The following is an 18,697-nucleotide window of genomic DNA, read 5'->3' as shown; positions in this document are numbered from 1 at the left end:
CAGCCCACAGCCCGCAGATAGGGCCTGGAGGATCCAGAGGTCCTCATGGACCGGCAGACCTGACGAGGCGCAGGGGCTGGGACCGGGAAGACGCAGCTCGAGCCGTAGGTGTCCGCTGGCTGCCCCCGTAGGGCCCTGCCGGCCTGGGGGCCCGCCCAGCCCAGCTCGGCTCGGCTCTGAGCGGTAGAGACCAGCGCGGGGCTCCAAGGTCGAGCCCAGGACATTCCAGGGGACAGCCTTCCCCAGAAGCTGCCTCCCTGCCCCCGTGGTAAGGATGCACACACGTCCCCCTCGCCTAGGTGCTGCCTTATAAAGGGGCTGGTGGGGGAGACTCATTGTGCTGGAAGAGACCGTTCTGATGGGAGCTTGGACTTTGAACTGAGTGAGTATGTAAGCCAGAGAGACTTTTAAAAAATCTGAAAAGACCCAGTCACCTTGAACCGTTTTGCACGCCTGAATCCAGCCTTAATCCTAACACTAATTTTTAACTCACCTGGTAAGGTTTGGTGTGAGCATTAAATGAGATACTGTGTATAAAGCACTTAATTCAGGGCTTGGCCCGTGGTCCCTGCTGAGTGAATGTCCCGTCCCTCCCCTGCTCTCCAGCCTTGACCCCGCATCAACCATAGTCCGCTCACGTTATCTCCAGGCCGCCGAGGATACAGGCAACTCAGAAGGCAAAGCTGTGCTGGCCCATCTCACGTTTCACCAGGGAGAGGCCTTCACTGGCTGCCTGGCTTCTGGAGCTGGGAACTTCCGGGCTGACTTCCAGAGAACCAGCCTTTATGAACTTTAATTAAAGGCTCAGAAAAATCTCTGCGGCGTCCCTGCGCCTGCCCACAGTCCTGTTACGGGCACCTGAATCTGTGTGCCTGTCATCCATCTCCTGAGGGGCTGGAAAGCCTGACAGCTTTTGTTAGAGCAGGAAGGAGGGTGCCCCACCTGCCACCGCGTCACGTGATGTGGGCTTGGGGGTGTTGAGAGCAGCAGTTACCCCTCTGGCTGGCATGGCTACCCCCCTTCCCCCTCCCATACCCATTCCTGCTCCACTCTGGTCTCCTGAGGATGGGGCGGGCGTCACTTGGCCTCCGTCACCGCCTTGGTTTCAGGGCTGGCCACCTTGGTCTGGAAGACTTGTCTTTGCTTGGCCTTCTGAGCTGCCTTCAGATAAAAACTCCCCTTTCAGGGCTGCTGACAGTCTGAGCCTGAGTGATATGCACGCCTGACATGGATTACGTGCTGTCTGGCTTGAGGGCAAGGGAATGGGTAAGATGCCCTCCAGGCAGTCTTTTGGCCTGCAGATTATAGGACATGTGGTGTCTCCTTAAACCATTTTAAAATCAAAATATAATGTACATATAGAAAGGTAATGTGCAAAAAATATACAACTCACTGAGTTTTTGAGAACTGAACACAACCTTACACCCATTACCCAGATCAAGGAAGAACATTGTTAACGCCCGAGGTCCCCCACCCTCATCCCGTTCCCTTGTAGTCGCTGCCTTCCTTGGGCTAATGACCATTTGTATTTAACACAGTTATTTTGTTTTTGAACTTTATAGAAATAGAATCGTACTGTACAACAATTCTTTCGTGCCTGGCTTCTTTTGTTCAGATGATAGGTGTGAGACTTGTCCATATTGTTTTGTGTTTTTGTTCATTCTCCTTGCTGTATAATATTCTGTTGGGCAAACGTATCAGAACGTATTCATGCATTCTGTTGCTTATGGCCGTCTGGGTAGCTCCCGGTTTGCGGGGTATTATGAACAGTGCTGCTGTGAACTTTCTTGGTGCGTCTTTCAGCTCACAGATTCCCATCTGTGTTGGGCAGGTATTGAGGAGCAGAGCTGTAGGGTCACAGGGGATGGCCGTGCTCAGCTCTGGCAGACACTGCCAAGCCACCTGCCAAAGAGGCTCCACCTGTGCACATCCCACCAGCACCATGTGAGCGTTTGGAAAAACGTGGAGGAATTCCAACAATGGTATTTTCCCTCTTTTTCGTTCTTGCCATTCCCACGAGTGTGCAGAGGTATTGCATTGCGATTTCATCTGCATTTCCCTGATGATCTGATGCTTAGGGACGCTGAACACATTTTCATATGCTTATTGGTCACTTGGGTGCCTTTTCTTAACCAAGTATTCCTTCAAGTCTTTTGCCCATTTTTCTGTTGGATTGTCTGCCTAATTCTTATTGAGCTTTGGAAGTTTTTCACGTTTTCCAGATCCAAGTCCATTGTGGGACGTATGTATGTCAGTATTTTTCCCATTCACTCACTCACTAGTGTCTTTTGATGAACAGAGGTTCTTCATTTTAATGTAGTAGTACACGTCAATTTTTAGAGTAATATCCTGTACAACAGTTAATGTTTATTGCTTGCTGACTTGTGTCCTCGTATACCTTGCTCATTTAACTTTCACATTGACATATTTTCCAAATGGGAAAAATGAAGCTTAGAGAAGCTAAGAGACTTCCCCAAGTTAGGAAACAGCAGAGGCCAGGTTCTTGTCCAGCCCTGCCCACTCCAGAGCCTGTGTCCTGTGATCTCTGCTGTTCCACAGAAGGCACCAGCTAATATCCACTGTTCAATCCTCCAGTGCCTTGCGTTTGGGTTGTACATTGTTTTCAGTTAAATTAGTTGCCAACATTTAACAATTAGGAGAAATACAGTTTTCCAGCTTTTTTTTTTTCCAGAAATTTGTAAGATCTGGTAATACTGGTCTCATCTTGCCACATGTCACCCTGGGCTGCTGGAGATGAGCACCTACTGCTCCCCATAGGTGGACATGAGCCCTCTAGTTTTTCGCTGGAGATGCTTTGGTTGGTCCTGCCTGGCCTGCTTCAATCATTCATGTTTCCCGCCTGGCTCCTGGGGGCATCTGAGTTTTCAGCCCTGCTGTCCTGTTTCCCTTAAGTGACATAATTGGCTTTTCATCCTTCTCTGTTTCATCTGTTCTTACCTTCATGCATTCTGACCTTCCTGTCTCCCTTTCCGAGGTATCTAGGCTCTGTGCTCAGGCTCTCTGTCCCCCTCTCCAGCCAGTAGTGTTTTTATGGGTAAACAGAGTAGTCTGCTGCGTATGTGGGGCAGTTAGAAGAACACCTCAAAATATTCTACCCCTTCCTTTAAGAGGTGAAGGCGTTGTATCTCCGTAAAGCTTGGAATGCAAACATTTTCCTGGAAGAAGTGATAAAGTATCCCAGTAGGATTTAATTTATCAGATCGGCTCCGTAAGCAAAAGCCTAAGAGGCAATGGTAGAGAAGATTTGTAGACAGTACAGGTTAGGAGAGTGGTCAGGGAAATCTTACGTCTCTGAGTGGCTGGATGCCTCGGATGGGATGCTGCGATGGGAAAGCTTCAGAGCTGGAAAAAAGCGTGAAGACGTTGCTGGGGATGGGGGATGGATGGGTAGCTAGGTGTAGTTCTTTTAGAACTTAGCAAATTTGCCCTGGGCATGTCTCCTGCTCATCCATTTCCTTTCCTTCTCGAAATTCCTCCTAGAAGTCAGTATAAGGTGGACATTAAGAGCTGGAATCTCAAGCTAGACTCACTGAATTTGAATCTTGTCTTTGCTTCTTACTGGCTGTGTGACCTTGCGTTAGTCAACTTTTTGTACTTCAGTTTCCTCATCTATAATTTGAGGATAATAACATACTACCTCTGAGGGTTGTGAGGACTAAAAAATAAGAATATTTGTAATCTTCTTAGAATGGAGCTTGGCAAATAATTAGCCCCCGATAAACACCAGTCACTGTTGCTGCTGTTGTTACGTTGGCACAAGCACCAGACACAGAGGGGTCAGGTGCCAAGAGATCGAATTCTTGCTCTGTCAGGCGCTGGCCACGTGACCTTAGACAAGTCTGTGTGTCCAGGGAGTGTCAGTGTTCTCACCTGGAAAAGATGTTGGGAGAATGAAAAATGAGGTGAAACAAGACAATCGGGATGAAAGCACCAGGGAATTTGTGTTTATTACGTCTCATCTGTCTCCTCCCTTCTCTCTTCCCCTCTCTTCTGCTGGACATGGGTAATAGACTAGTGGAGAAGGTGAGATGAACACCCTTGAAAAACCAACTAGTATTGTCACATTCACTAACACGGAAGAAAAGGACTGTAGTGGTGTCTCTTTTTTTCCCCCCCAAGATTGGTAATTTGTGTTTTATCCTTTATCTTCTTGACCAGTCTGACTAAATATTTATCAATTTCATTGATCCTTTCAAACAACCAGCTCTTGGTTTCGTTGATTTTTCTCTTTTCAGTTTCATTTATTTCTGTTCCCCCCTTTATTATTTCCTTCCTTCTGTTTGCTTTGGATTTAATTTGTTCTTTTTCTGCTTAAAGTGCAAGCTTAGATGATTGATTTAAAGCTTTCTTTTTTAGAATGAATATATGTATATGTATAACTGAATTACTTTGCCGCACACCTGAAAGTAACACAACATTGTAAATCAACTATACTTCAATAAAAGAAATTCTAGACGAACTTAAAAAGAAAACTTTCTTATTTTAATACCAAGTATTCAATGCTATAAATTTCTCTCTGTTACTGGCATTCTAAGTATAATGGCATTCCATGAATTTTGATATGTGTGTTTTTATTTTCCTCAGTCAAAAATATTTTCTAATTTTCTTTGTGATTTCTTCTTTGACCCGTGGGTTATGTAGAAGGATATTGTTTAATTTCCAAATATTTGGGGATTTTTCCAGACAGCTTTCTGCTGTTGATTTCTAGTTTAATTCAGTTGTGGTCACGGTACAACATTTTTATTATTTCAGTTATTTTAAATTTATTAGATTTCCTTAATGATTCACAATATGGTCTATCTTAGTGAATGTGTGTTGCAAAGAACGTATTTTCTGTTGTTGTTTGGTGGAGTGTTGTATAAATGTCAATTCAGTCAAGTTGGTTTGAAGTGTCTTCTGTATCCTTACTGCTTTTTTGTACTTGGTCTGTCAACTACTGAAGGGAAGTGTTGAAATCTCTAATTTATACTGGAGGATTTGTGTGTTTATCCTTTCAGTCCTATCAGTTTTTATTGCATGCATTTTGATCTATGCATCTGACACACGTATTTTACTGTGTGTGTTTTGGATTATTAGGCCTTCTTAATGAAGTGACCATTTTATCATTGTTTGATGTCCCTTTTTATATCTGGTAATGTTCTTTGTTCTGAAGATTATTTTGTTTGTATCAGCTTTCTTTTGATTAGTGTTGGCATGGTATATCTTTTTCCAGTCCTTTACATTTTTTCTATATATGCCTTTATATTTTAAGTGGGTTTCTTGTACATTTATATTTAATGTAATCATTAACGTATTTGCTTTTTTTTTTTTTTTTGCGGTACGCGGGACTCTCACTGCTGTGGCCTCTCCCGCTGCGGAGCACAGGCTCCGGACGCGCAGGCTCAGCGGCCATGGCTCACGGGCCCAGCCGCTCCGCGGCATGTGGGGTCTTCCCAGACCGGGGCACGAACCCGTGTCCCCTGCATCGGCAGGCGGCCTCTCAACCACTGCGCCACCAGGGAAGCCCTCACGAAAAGTTTTGATTTAACAGATTTTTGTTGTTAGGGTGGAAGCTACATTTCCTGGCAGTGTCTTTATCCTAAGTGGAAGCAGCATTCTGGTGGTGGATACATAGATCTTATTTGTTCCTCTTATTCTCTAGTCCTTCCATCAACGGGTGGGCTGTTCCCTCCTGTGGTTTATATCGGAGGCTCGTGAGAAATAGAATATACGTCTCCTCTGTGGGTTGTATTTTCTCGTCAGGCATCCATAATCAATATTCATCTAAGGGAAAAGGAAAACCCCGTTTTAGAGGCTTTATGTGGTCATTTACTAACTTTATGAAGTGGGGAACAAAAAGATACGGGTTCGTACCTTTTCTTTTTAAAAGAAATCATTTTTTATTTTAGAAGTAATTCATGAACAAAATAGAGTTAAAAATGCAGAAAGATAAAAAAAAAAATAAAGAAATAAAAACCACCCATAATCCCATCAGCTAAAGAAACCATGACTCATATTTTATCGAATTTCTTCTAGTCATTTTTCTATGAGTGCATCTTTGTTCGTCTGTATATATCAGTATACATGCCCCCCAATTTGTGTGTTTTGTGTAAATAAGCTAGTTTCAAAAAGGTGTGTTTTTCTGTGGGTTGAGTACTGTGGCACTCATGAAATGCCGATATGTTATTCATGTTTGTCTGGTAAAGATGCCAAAACGTGTGGCATTTTTTTCAGTTTGCTGTTAGTGCTGGATTCCTTCCTGCAGCTACTTTACACGAACAGCCAGGACAGGTGTGTATATGTGATTCTAATGGAATGTGATTCATTTCAGGAAAGACAAGTTGTTGATTCCTTGTGCTGAGGTCCCCTGTTCCCCATGTAACTTCTGTCCCTTTCCATTTCTTTCAACCCATTCTCAGGTTTAGAGCAAACAGAAAGAAGGAAACTCTATGGTCTTCTCAGTACGTTTTGTTTTCTTCCTTTTCCAGAAAGTATTTTGGAGAAAAAATTGGACTGTACTTTGCCTGGCTGGGATTATATACATCCTTCCTCATCCCGTCATCCGTCATCGGGGTCATCGTGTTTCTTTATGGATGTGCAACGATCGAAGAAGATATTCCCAGGTGAGTTGGTTTTAACGGAAAAGGCTCAGTTCTCACGTGTCAGTCGTTTGGAGTTTCACCCCAGTTGCACGTACATTGTACATTTCAGACGCCTCCTTCCGAAGCCTCACCCTTTGTCCTTCTCCTTCCCGCTTTCCTTACCACGCAGCAGGTCACTTGTCACTGCCCTCTTGAGAGGTCTGGGAGCAACAGATTCTGGGAACAGCTCAGAGCCACGCTGGGTGTGGCCACTTCCTTTCCTGGTCAAGCTCTTCTCCAGGACCAGCGTCTGATTGGGCAGGGTCTGAAAACTGATGAAAAAGAAATCATGCCTGAGAAAAGCTTTTTTTTTCCCCTCAATTTCATGACTTTTTCCCTTTGGTTTCCCAGATGACCCAAGGCAGGAAGTGTTGAGTGGTATTGGATAGAGATGGCATCTATGTGGTCAAACGCTGCTGGGATAAAAAGCTGTGAGGCTGTGTGCAGAAGCAGGCAGCTCTGGAGCTGAGGAAGCCTCAGCTCTGGCTCGGGATGTCAGAGACTGCAGGAGGTGACAGGCCCTGTAGCGGGACTCTTGGCGATCCAAGACATGGAACAAAGGTTGAGCCTGATGGAGAAGAGAGATCCTACAAGAAAATAGGGACTTAAAAAGAGCATCCTTTAGGGCTGAATGTGTTACGTAGTAGCTACGTGACTGGGTACCTCACTCCCTGACTCTTGGTTTCCATGGCTGTGAAATGGTCATAATGACGCCTACTTCATGGTGGTGTTGTGAGGACTAAAGTAGACAGCGTCTGGCACACGGCAAAGTATTCATAAATTATTGTTGAATCAATCAATATATGTGGAAATAGAGTTTGAGACACTTAACCAATATTTAGAATTTAAATCTCTTGCCATCTCCAGAACTGGCTTTGCAAACGGAAGCATTCTTTATGCATTTTACTTTTTTTTTTTTTTTTTTTTGGCCATGCCTCGAGCCATGCGGGATCTTAGTTCCCCGACCAGGGACTGAACCCGGGCCGTCTGCAGTGGAAGCGGGGAGTCTTAACCACTGGACTGCCAGGGAATTCCCTCATTTGTGTATTTTAATACTCTTTCAGTTGCAAGTGATAGAAATGCATGTGAACTAACGTACGCAGATAAAGGGAATTTATCCTCAGGGTTTCGGGGGGCCCTCAGGGGACCCAGTGGCAGGCACGTGGCTAGCCCAAGGGACTATGGAAATAGGGACTCCTTCTGTTTACTGCCCGTCTCTGATTATTTCTAGTATTTATTTGTTTCACTGCAGAGTTTCTCCATTGGATGTAAACACTGCTGCTTGTAGCTCACGGGTGTCATACCTGAGAGCTTTATACTCGATTGGTCCCAAGTGAAGAAGTCCTGTTGACTCCTTTTGGCTTAGGTAGAGGCTCTGGGTCAACCAGTTGTGGCTTGGGGGCAGTAGCCCGGGGAATGGGGACACTGGGCAGCCTGTGGGTGTCCACGACAGTTGGGGTTAGGGATGGGGGAAGTCGGGGCCACCCTGAAGAAATGGGCAAGAGCCCATTTTCCTCTTTGAGGAAAGCGTATCCACCAGTGGCAGGAACCAGGTGATCTTCCATTATGTCACTCTCTAGAAAAGCTCTTGCAGGTTAGGGGCACTGGAGATGGCCGTGTCAGTAGTTAGAATAAAGCTCAATACCTTGGTATGAGAGACAAGGGTTTGGATATGTTTGTGTATAAAAACTGTGGTGTCATCCGTTCAGGGTTCGGGACTGGCATTCTGTGAGCTTTGTCACAGGACCTATGTCTTCCGGGCTCTGCCTCGTGCAGCACGAGGGAAGAACGAGTACTTACCAAATTCCTGGTCTTAGTTGTACCAGGCATGGTGCTAGGTGGTTTCTGTGTTTTGTTTCTTTGATCCCGTAGAGATCAGTGTTGTCAATAGGTATTCTCACCTCAGAGAGATGGAGACATGGATGCTACCTGAGGTCGCTTGTCCAACTTCAGCAATTAATAATTGTCAGGGTTGGGATTTGAGTTCCACCTGCTCCAAGGTCTTTGCTTTTTCCAGTAAGCGGTGCAGTTTTCCTGAGGGCTCTTACCCTCCTCTGCAGCCCAGTTGCTCCAACTGGCCCCAGCTGGTTCAGTCTCAGAAAAAAACCTGGCTCAGTTGCCCGGTTGTGATCCCTGGGGAGCTGGGCCTCAGGTTGATCCAAGCTGAGGACTCCATACCATGCACCTCGAGCCAACTCAGTGCAGCGGGTAGGGCATCTGTGTGCTGGTTTACGTCAGGACTTAGAACTTGTGCCCTGGTTCTCCACACGGGAATGCATGTGACGGTGACCACTGCGGCTGGAAATGACCATGGTCTACACAAGCTGCAAAGTCATTTATTTATGCACACGCATGGACACTCATGTGCGTGCGGGTTTAGATGCGTGTAAAACGTGATCATTATCATTGCAGACATCCTGGAGTGTGTGACGTTTTACGAACTGTGGATAGCAGCCCATTAATGGATTATAGAATCAATGTAATCGTTACCTTTTAAATGAACTAGAATAAGGTAGGACAGAGTAGAATGAAACATAATATTAGTAGTCATCACGAGAAGGAAGTATCAGAATTGTTTCATGACAGTTATTTTAGTGATACAAGTGTTTTTGTGGGGAGCGGGTACGTATATACTCGCATACTGGAATCTGTGGTAAATTTTTTTTAAACTGTTTTTTTAACTTTCTATAACAAAAAAGTTTGAAATTGGCTGTTACAAAACTTGAAAGTTTGGTTGCCAGTTTTTCAGAGTGGGGGGGGGGCAAATCAAGAAGGTGGAAATAGAAAAAGTTAAGCACACTATAAAGATGTTTTTGAGAACTGCTCCTTAATCACGACTGTATGTCTATCAAAAGCCCGAGCTCTACGCCCGGCAAAAACTCACAAACTCCCAATCCTCATTAACAGAGGAATAGCCTCTACGTCCCAATACTGAATCCAAACGAATTCGTACTCTTCTAGGGTCTGTGTCTACCAGCTACTCCTAAGCGTGATTAAAAACTTGCACTCTTCCTGGGATTATTATAAAGGTTTCTGATTTTGGCATTAAGCCTGGAATTTAGTATCTGTGTATCACTTTAAAAAAAGCTTTATTTTGAAAACAGTATAGATTCACAGGAAGTGGTAAAGATAGTGCAGAGGGCCCAGGGCACCCTTCATCCAGTTACCGCCAGTGATTATGTCTTATATAACTACAGTACAGTATCAAAACCAGAAAATTTACATCACGTGGAACTTTAAATGGTACCTTTTATCGCCAAGAACTTTGATACGTGAGACACAAGCGTCACTTGTAAATAATAATTCCATATGTGCACGACACATCTATAGAACCTTCCTTGACTTAGCAAGGGGTTGGTTGCATTTGTTCTCCATTTGCTTACACGCCTAGGAAAGACTGGAGCATTTTTTTAAAGCTAATTAATCTAAACCATATTTTCAAAAATTGGTTAGTTTAGACCTGAGACCTTAATAGCAGATGTTCTGTCTGAACTTCCTGAATAATTGCCTCCCTTTGGGGCTAGTACAGCTCTGTGTCGCCTGACCTGTGAGCAGTGGGTCACTCATTGAGGACACCACCCACTCTGGGGTCTTGGTTCACCTGATGGTCAGCCCATTCATCAACCTTCTTCTGCTTCGTAGAGAAAACGATAGATTGAAGAAATACACCATTGCATTTACAGCCACTGTTACTTCGAACTAGGAACCTGTGGTGAATGCAGCCAGTGAATGACCCAGACCTGACTTCAGTTCTAGGGGAGGTTCCCCCATCTTTCAGCTTGTCTAGAGGCAGCCTCTTTCAGAGACTACAGAGTCCTTTTAATGTCACCCTAAGGCAGAATTTCTCCAGAATTCTGTTCAAATTGCTTGCATCAAAAAACCCAAAAGATGAAACAAAAAACCCCAACCCAATACACGTAGAGCATTCTGACTTCAAACTTAAAAGATGTGATGAGTGTCCATGTACCATGGCTGCCATTTTGTACAAATGATTGGCAGTTGACTGTGTTCTAATTTTAAAACCAGTAATGTACACAGCCCGTAAGTTTCAAAGTGTGCCAAGTTGGTGGCTAATACTTTTTTACTCCTGACCTTTTAGCATTGACTAGTTTTTTTTTTTTTTGCTTTTTTCTGGTACGCGGGCCTCTCACTGCTGTGGCCTCTCCCGTTGCGGAGCACAGGCTCCGGACGCGCAGGCTCAGCGGCCATGGCTCGCGGGCCCAGCCGCTCCGCGGCACGTGGGATCTTCCCGGACCGGGGCACGAACCCGTGTCCCCTGCATCGGCAGGCGGACTCTCAACCGCTGCACCACCAGGGAAGCCCAGCATTAACTAGTTTTGATTGAGATTAGGTGTTCTAGGATTCTACGCCCTTATATGTGTAAAAAAAAAAAAACCCTCCGCAGCAAAGATATGAGAAGGACTCATGTCTTCTCAGAAGTGGCTTAGAAGCACAGCTCTTTACTAGACTTTGTGCAGACCCACTGTTTTCCACGTGAGTCTGTTTTCTAAGAGGTGCTCTCCTCTCCAAAAGCAGCAACTCCTCCACCAGGCAGCCAACATGTGTCTGACCCAGAAGACTTAAAATGAACCTTACTCTCCGGTTACCAACAAGCGCATGCCCAGGTGAAGCTAGCACGGCTGAACTTATTATTAAGAAATTACTATTTAATGTTGTCTATGTGAGCGAGTCGCCGCTCTTGACACTTGCCAATGGAAAGTCAGTGGAGGAACTGGGATTTATCCCCGGAGACGTAGAGTTTCCATTCTCTCACACAGAAGGCCTTCCCTGCCGTGGCTCGTTAAAAACAAGCCTGAAAGCTGGGACTTGACAGACAGTGACAGCCCTCGGTGAAACCTTTCGACTGCTTAGCGATGGGGAGCTGGACGCAGGCATCCTGCCGGCTTCTGGGTTTCATCTAATCCCGGGCTTCAGCATCCAGGTACCAGCTCCCTCCGCCGGCAGCGGCCTCCGACTGTACCGTGCTCGGTAGCTCCCTCTGCTGCCTGTTTCCGGAGGAAACCCAGCTGTGGTTTCAGCCTGGGGTCCCCTGCGGCCCCATCACCGTGGCTCCAGCTGCTCTGTGAGAACAGCCAGTGCTTCATTTTCATGAAATTGCCAGTTCTCCACCCTTTTTCCCAAAACCACGAGCTTAGCCATGTACCCATCCCCCGGGGGGAATATGACACACCAGAGTGATGAGTTCATTCATTTTCCTACCAGAATGTAGTGTGGAGGGTTACTGGGGAAGCCAGTTAGGGCCGAGAATACTTCGGTTCTTATTTGCAAGCACTCTGATGAGCCTAAATTAATTGGGTCCAGCTAATCGCCTAACGAATGAATGGAATTTCAAATACATTCATGAGTCCTGTAACAGAAATACACTGAAAATAGGCGAGAATATAGGTGATGGTTATTTGACTAGTTTGTTCTCCAAGTATCTTGGAATCTAGACTTTGGAAGAATTTACCTTATTCTTCTGGCCTCCCTCATCCCATTTCATGGTTACGATAATTCTTTTCTTTTTCTTAAAAAAATTTCTTTTTTATTTTTTAGAATTTTTATTGGAGTATAGTTGCTTTACAATGTTGTGTTAGTTCCTGCTATACAGCAAAGTGAATCAGCTATACTTACACATATACCCCCTCTTCCTTGGATTTCCTTTCCATTTAGGTCATCACAGAGCATTGAGTAGAGTTCCCTGTGCTATACAGCAGGTTCTCATTAGTTATCTGTTTTATACATAATGTCAATAGTGTATATACGTCAATCCTAATCTCCCAACTCATCCCACCCCCCCCCCTTTCCCCCTTGGTATCCATACATTTGTTCTCTAGGTCTGTGATAATTCTTATTAAGTTGAGGTTACTAATTCCCTTTCTACAAACGGTCACATGGCTGATGCACTTAGAAATGGGCTTCCAGCCACCTGACTCCATTCTTTTTCACATGGCTTCTCCTTCCAGAGGAAGGAATTGTGTTTGTTCAGCTGCACACTCGTGTTTGTTCCTCTGTGTGACCAGCCTTACTCACTGATGAGACAGCCCATGCTTGAATGAGAGCAATGGAATCTAGCCTCCGATGGGTGATTTATTCACAATTGTTGATGCGCCCCACCAGCCCCGTAGACTCAGCACATTTTGAATGGACTTTATGTGGCATTGTCCAATGAACAGCATCTCTGATAGATGGTCATTAACTTTCTGTTGGGCCACTTTTAGTGACAGGGGGCTCCATATCTCCAAAGGTAGCCCATTCATTTTTTAAGACAAGATATAAGAATAACACTTCCGAAGGGAAGAACCCAATTCCAACTCTCTAACACACCTCGCTGTTGGAGTTGATAAGCTCAACCAGGGATTCGGAAGTGGGAGCGGTTTTGGGGGTGATGGGCTTGGGAAGGGTCCTGCTGGAGCCCCCCTGACCCAGCAGCCTCTGTCTTCTGCAGCAAAGAGATGTGTGACCAACAGAATGCCTTCACCATGTGTCCCCTGTGTGACAAGTCCTGTGACTACTGGAACCTCAGCTCAGCCTGTGGAACGGCGCAGGCCAGCCACCTGTTTGACAACCCTGCCACTGTCTTCTTCTCCATCTTCATGGCTCTGTGGGGTAAGTTGTCACCATGAGGCTTGCTTCTATGGGGGGTACCTTTAAATGGGTACAGTGACCAAGCTCTAAAGCCCATATCCTTCGGTTTACTTCCTTAGTATTTGGGGTTTTTTTGGTTTTCTTTTTTTTCTTTTGGCGGTACGCGGGCCCCTCACTGTTGTGGCCTCTCCCGTTGCGGAGCACAGGCTCCGGACGCGCAGGCCTAGCGGCCATGGCTCACGGGCCCAGCCGCTCCGCGGCACGTGGGATCCTCCCGGACCGGGGCACGAACCCGTGTCCCCTGCATCGGCAGGCGGACTCTCAACCACTGCGCCACCAGGGAAGCCCTGGTCCTTATACCTTAAAAAGCATTTTAGGGACAATAGATTTCTCTACTTTACTCATACATGTGAATAGAACTAAGAATATCCTCCGTGGCTTTATAAATATATTTTTTAAAGAGATAGAGTAATGTGAATCTGGTATTAATCTCATGTAGGATTTATTTGGAGATTGAACCCATCCATGCATGCTTTGAAAACCCCTCACACACTCATAGGCACCTCCAGGTACATCTCCTAAGACATGGCAGGTCCTAGATGTCATTTGGTGTCACACTCAGAATGGTGGGGTGACTGCCACAGTCACAGAGTTAGCTGGGGGTAAAGGTGGGCCCAGACCTGGTCTCTTGCCTCCACGCTCAGTGCAGTTCCCGGGACAAGGCGAGTGTAGACTGCAGAGATTTTACCTAATGCCAGAGGGATGTTTTCAGTATTCTCACCCAAGGGATCTCTGAAGGAAGGAACAAATAGTCCCTTCATTTTCCTCCTCCTCCCTTCCCCCCAGAGTCTTGGGGTAATAAACTTTCTCTGGGCCACAGCTATCTGACTAGAAGCACACGCATGCACACGTGTACACACACACACACACTTCTATTCTTACAAACTGGGATAACCACCCCGTGGTCACTGAACATTTCTAAGAAGACACACCCACGGGTATTAAGGAAGGGACCAAGGGGATATGTTTCAGCCTGTTGGGAGTAGCAGCCTGCCTTTCACTCATCCATCCAGTGCAGGCCCTCATCTTTCCCATTGGATTACAGACCGGCAGGGCCACTGTCCTGCCATCCAGTGCAGGCCCTCATCTTTCCCATTGGATTACAGACCGGCAGGGCCACTGTCCTGCTGCAGAAGCTGCTAGGTTTATCCGTGATTCCAGGGGGCCTGGAGGACACACCAGGATGGGGCCGTGAGTCACACATCCCGGGAGTGTGACCAGGAGAGAGGCGAGGTCTGTTCTAGCACCGCTGCCAGAACTGGTCCCAGTGGCCTCTGTCTCCTGCGGGCACCTCTACGTGGGTGGAGACAGAACCGAGCTGGAAAGATTCCCACGTGACCAGGCCACCGAGGAAGGTGTTTAGCAGAGACTCTGTTCTCCCAGGGAGAATGACCACTGCCCAGGAATGTGGGCAGTGTCAGCCCACAGAATAGGGGCAGGGGGTCGGAGGAAAGGGCACTTGTGGCCGTGTAGCTCTGGAACTGTTCACAGGAAGGGTCAGGAGAACAACCTGAAGTTGCAGCTTGTGACCCACGCGGTGCCAGGCGGCTCTGTGCCTGCTTCTCAAAAGGCGGTGTCTTGTAATCACCCCAAATCCATTTGAACCGATCGGAGCGCAAAATACGCACCCATGCTTTGATATGCTGCGCCCCTCTTTCCCATGAATCTGTCTGGCAAATATTACTGTGACTGAGCAGCTGAAGCTTCCTGACTCTGGTCCACAATCCCTCAAGACCTCTCCTGGGATGTGTGCTTCCTTGTTGTGGGGAAACTTGGTTTCCAGCTGTACCTTCCTTGCTCTCGCGATGGATGAATAGATACCTGCCACCCCTTCTGAGGTTCACGACCGTTTCACCACCCCCAGCTCCCCTCTCTTCCTCTCACATAGCAGCAGTGGAGGGAAAGCAAATGCGGTGGGATTGTGTCAGCGCTTTGTGGCTTAGGGTTTGGTTTTGTTATTTTAACAGCCTTGCTGTGTGTTTTATGCGATTGTGTATTTGGTTACAGCAGCCAAGATCCCCTAGGCGTGGCTGCCTACAAATTACAATTAAAAATAAGAGTAAATGTTTCTTGTTAAATGTTTACTATTATTTTTAATATGAACAGACCAATCACAAGCACTGAAATTGAAACTGTGATTAAAAATCTTCCAACAAACAAAAGCCCAGGACCAGATGGCTTCACAGGCGAATTCTATCAAACATTTAGAGAAGAGCTGACACCTATCCTTCTCAAACTCTTCCAAAATATAGCAGAGGGAGGAACACTCCCAAACGCATTCTACGAGGCCACCATCACCCTGATACCAAAACCAGACAAAGATGTCACAAAAAGAGAAAACTACAAGCCAATATAACTGATGAACATAGACGCAAAAATCCTCAACAAAATACTAGCAAACAGAATCCAACAGCACATTAAAAATGATCATATACCGCGATCAAGTGGGGTTTATCCCAGGAATGCAAGGATTCCTCAATATACGCAAATCGGTCAGTGTGATACACCATATTAACAAATTGAAGGAAAAAACCATATGATCATCGCAATAGATGCAGAGAAAGCTTTTGGCAAAATTCAACACCCATTTATGATAAAAACCCTGCAGAAAGTAGGCATAGAGGGAACTTTCCTCAACATAATAAAGGCCATGTATGACAAACCAACAGCCAACATCACCTTCAATGGTGAAAAACTGAAACCATTTCCACTTAGATCAGGAACAAGACAAGGTTGCGCACTCTCACCACTATTATTCAACATAGTTTTGGAAGTTTTAGCCACAGCAATCAGAGAAGAAAAAGAAATAAAAGGAATCCAAATCGGAAAAGAAGAAGTAAAGCTGTCACTGTTTGCAGATGACATGATACTATACACAGAGAATCCTAAAGATGCTACCAGAAAACTACTAGAGCTAATCAATGAATTTGGTAAAGTAGCAGGATACAAAATTAATGCACAGAAATCTCTGGCATTCCTATACACTAATGATGAAAAATCTGAAAGTGAAATTAAGAAAACACTCCCATTTACCATTGCAACAAAAAGAATAAAATATCTAGGAATAAACCTACCTAAGGAGACAAAAGACCTGTATACAGAAAATTATAAGACACTGATGAAAGAAATTAAAGATGATACAAATAGATGGAGAGATATACCATGTTCTTGGATTGGAAGAATCAACATTGTGAAAATGACTCTACTACCCAAATCAATCTACAGGTTCAATGCAATCCCTATCAAACTACCACTGGCATTTTTCACAGAACTAGAACAAAAAATTTCACAATTTGTATGGAAACACAAACGACCCCGAATAGCCAAAGCAATCTTGAGAACGAAGAATGGAGCTGGAGGAATCAGGCTCCGTGACTTCAGACTATACTACAAAGCTACAGTAATCAAGACAGTATGGTACTGGTACAAAAACAAAAATATAGATCAGTGGAACAGGATAGAAAGCCCAGAGATAAACCCACGCACATATGGTCACCTTATCTTTGATAAAGGGGGCAAGAATATATACAGTGGAGAAAAGACAGCCTCTTCTATAAGTGGTGCTGGGAAAACTGGACAGCTACATGTAAAAGTATGAAATTAGAACACTCCCTAACACCATACACAAAAATAAACTCAAAATGGATTAAAGACCTAAATGTAAGGCCAGAAACGATCAAACTCTTAGAGGAAAACATAGGCAGAACACTCTATGACATAAATCATAGCAAGATCCTTTTTGACCCGCCTCCTAGAGAAATGGAAATAAAAACAAAAATAAACAAATGGGACCTAATGAAACTTCAAAGCTTTTGCACAGCAAAGGAAACCATAAACAAGACCAAAAGACAACCCTCAGAATGCGAGAAAATATTTGCAAATGAAGCAACTGGCAAAGGATTAATCTCCAGAATTTACAAGCAGCTCATGCAGCTCAATATCAAAAAAACAAACAACCCAATCCAAAAATGGGCAGAAGATTTAAATAGACATTTCTCCAAAGAAGATATACAGATTGCCAACAAACACATGAAAGAATGCTCAACATCACTAATCATTAGAGAAATGCAAATCAAAACTACAATGAGATATCACCTCACACCAGTCAGAATGGCCATCATCAAAAAATCTACAAACAATAAATGCTGGAGAGGGTGTGGAGAAAAGGGAACCCTCTTGCACTGTTGGTGGGAATGTAAATTGATACAGCCACTATGGAGAACAGTATGGAGGTTCCTTAGAAAAGTAAAATAGAACTACCATATGACCCAGCAATCCCACTACTGGGCATATACCCTGAGAAAACCATAATTCAAAAAGAGTCATGTACTACAAAGTTCACTGCAGCTCTATTTACAATAGCCAGGACATGGAAGCAACCTAAGTGTCCATCGACAGATGAATGGATAGAGAAGATGTGGCACATATATATATACAATGGAATATTACTCAGCCATAAAAAGAAACAAAATTGAGTTATTTGTAGTGAGGTGGATGGACCTAGAGTCTGTCATACAGAGTGAAGTAAGTCAGAAAGAGAAAAACAAATACCATATGCTAACACATATATATGGATACTATAAAAAAAGAAGGTCATGAAGAACCTAGGGGTAAGACGGGAATAAAGACACAGACCTACTAGACAATGGACTTGAGGATATGAGGAGGGGGAAGGGTAAGCTGTGACAAAGCGAGAGAGTGGCATGGACATATATACACTGCGAAACGTAAGGTAGATAGCTAGTGAGAAGCAGCCGCATAGCACAGGGAGATCAGCTCTGTGCTTTGTGACCGCCTGGAGGGGTGGGATAGGGAGGGTGGGGGGAGGGAGACGCAAGAGGGAAGAGATTCGGGAACATATGTGTATGTAAAACTGATTCACTTTGTTATACAGCAGAAACTAACACACCATTGTAAAGCAATTATACTCCAATAAAGATGTTAAAAAGAAAATAATGGTAATGCCTCTCATTACATGATTATTATGATCAGTGGTACTGTGCTGGGTGGGCCTGGGCCAGGGCCCAAGCCTGCTAGGAAGAAAGCTGGGAGAAGAAGTGATTCTCCACGGAGAGAGAGCGATGGGGCTGCTGGTGGGGCGGAAACAGGGGTCCCTGAGATGGGTCAGCAGGACCCGGGACCAGCAGAGCAGTCTGGCCCAGCTCCTCGGGGGTTCTGGCTTCAAACTCCAGGGAACTTTGGAATGAGGGTGAAGCCCTATTGAAAAGTAGGGAAGGGAGAAGTAAAGGGACGACGTTAAGGACAGTGACTTCAGGGTCAGACAGTCCTAACCGTGGGTCCCAGTCCCGCCCTGTGCCAGCCAGCGTGACTAGCCCTGTGTCTCTGAAGTCAGTCCTCTTAGCCGAGGTGCTGAGTAACCTGGGACAGGGGTGGTCCTCGACCTTGGA

General features: G+C 45.2%; 1 protein-coding gene across 1 annotated transcript in view; it reads left to right on the top strand.

The window, feature by feature from the left end:
- The window catches only part of ANO2 (anoctamin 2), a 313,668-nt gene that overhangs the window by 133,643 nt on the left and 161,328 nt on the right, over positions 1–18,697 (top strand). Inside the window, exons 11-12 of the mRNA XM_029205263.1 lie at positions 6,489–6,623; positions 13,090–13,250. Of these exons, the coding sequence (XP_029061096.1) occupies positions 6,489–6,623; positions 13,090–13,250 (296 nt within the window). The remainder of the gene's footprint in view (positions 1–6,488; positions 6,624–13,089; positions 13,251–18,697) is intronic.

This window comes from Monodon monoceros, unplaced genomic scaffold, assembly GCF_005190385.1.
Source record: "Monodon monoceros isolate NGI ecotype Baffin Bay Population unplaced genomic scaffold, NGI_Narwhal_1 Super_Scaffold_6, whole genome shotgun sequence".
Classification (NCBI taxonomy): domain Eukaryota; kingdom Metazoa; phylum Chordata; class Mammalia; order Artiodactyla; family Monodontidae; genus Monodon; species Monodon monoceros.
Note: the sequence above shows the minus strand (reverse complement) of the source record. Positions and strands in the feature narration are given on the sequence as shown.